Source organism: Sinocyclocheilus rhinocerous, unplaced genomic scaffold, assembly GCF_001515625.1.
Source record: "Sinocyclocheilus rhinocerous isolate Xijiao unplaced genomic scaffold, SAMN03320098_v1.1 scaffold958, whole genome shotgun sequence".
NCBI lineage: Eukaryota > Metazoa > Chordata > Actinopteri > Cypriniformes > Cyprinidae > Sinocyclocheilus > Sinocyclocheilus rhinocerous.
Genome location: NW_015650342.1, coordinates 454,935 through 456,356, shown reverse-complemented (window position 1 = coordinate 456,356; position 1,422 = coordinate 454,935). Strand labels below are relative to the sequence as shown.

Genomic DNA, 1,422 nt, shown 5'->3' with positions numbered 1-1,422 from the left:
ATATATTTTTTTTTTTTTTTTTTAATTGATTAAGTTTTAAAGTTGATGAAATTCACACTCTTATGGATGTAAACCAACAGTGAACTGACTTGAGCTAAATAATGACACTATTGTCTTTGAGCTGCTTTACAGCTGAATCTGAATTGATTCTACTATTCTCCTGTTAATCTCAGTGAAGCTTCTTTGACACAATCTGTATTGTATGACTCGCTATAGAAACAAAGGCGACTTGACTTGACTCTCAGGGCTTGTTTACTCCTGGTCACTTCATGCATTTTCTCTGATCAGATAGCTATCCGATCGTGAAAAGACCAGGTGTAAATGGCCTCCGAAACGCTCTCAATACGGATTTATTATGCGGTCTGGGCCACATTCCAGATGAAACTGGACAAGTGTAAATGCATCTGGTTGTTGAAACCACATATGCAAATTTTATTCCTCCCAAAATATTAAAATAATAAATGTGCGAGAGCGTTTTATAGGCTATATGGCATGTTATAGTCAGATATGACAGCGCTAATGCAACACGCATCGCTGCGGATGAGTAGCTGAGCATCTCTTCAGCAAGCCGACGTGCAAACTGCCGCGAATGAAACTGAAAGTAAGTCGAGGACGCTCAACACACAATCATCTTCATTAAAAGTAGTGAGACTAAAGTATCTTTCCAGTGGTGATGCCGCGCTCTCTCCTATTGCGGTCTTTGATCTTGAAATTAGCTGATAATGAATAAAATGCAGCACATATCTCTTGCTTTCGTTGACGTGAACTCCGTTCATTATAAATTTGCACATAGCATGGGAATTGATTTATATCCGTTTTGCGAAGACACATTTATGTGGCCAAGTGTAAATGGAAACGCTTTAGCAAATCAGATAGAGATCCGATCAGAGAAAACGCATGAAGTGACCAGGTGTAAACAGGCGCTCAGGGTCAAGCGGCATCACTCACGGCTTCCACCAGGCTGTGAGCGCTGCTCCGCTGCTGCAGGTGATGTCCGCTTAGTCGGGGGGGAACCTTCAGGAGCGAGGGTGAGGGAGAACGTGTCGACCAATCAGAGGCCTGCTGGGAATTCCAGAAGCCCCTGTGAACCAATCCCGGAGTGCTGCTAGCGCTGGGCGTGGTCTGAATCAGAGGGGTGTAGGGTGGAGGCGTGGCCGGAGGCGTGACCCAGGAGCGGATGGAGCGAGTCGGAGAGAGTCGTGTTCTACTCGATTCTTGTCCAGTCGGCGTCTTCACCTGCACAAGAAAACATGATGCCACTTTACTAGTGTTGGGGAGTAAAAAGTCACATGTAACGGAATTAAGTAATTTAATTACAAAATAAATGCACTTGTAATCTGTTACAGTTACTGAGAAAAAATGTGTAATGAAAGTACAGTTACTTATGAAAATGTTAACGATTACAAAGGGGGTTACATCTGA

The 1,422-nt window shown here is 43.2% G+C and overlaps 1 protein-coding gene across 1 annotated transcript in view; it reads right to left on the bottom strand.

Annotated features, from left to right (window-relative positions):
- LOC107711792 (voltage-dependent L-type calcium channel subunit alpha-1D-like) overlaps positions 1-1,422 on the bottom strand; it is a 112,774-nt gene that overhangs the window by 7,883 nt on the left and 103,469 nt on the right. Inside the window, exon 45 of the mRNA XM_016516842.1 lies at positions 949-1,236. Within this exon, the coding sequence (XP_016372328.1) occupies positions 949-1,236 (288 nt within the window). The remainder of the gene's footprint in view (positions 1-948; positions 1,237-1,422) is intronic.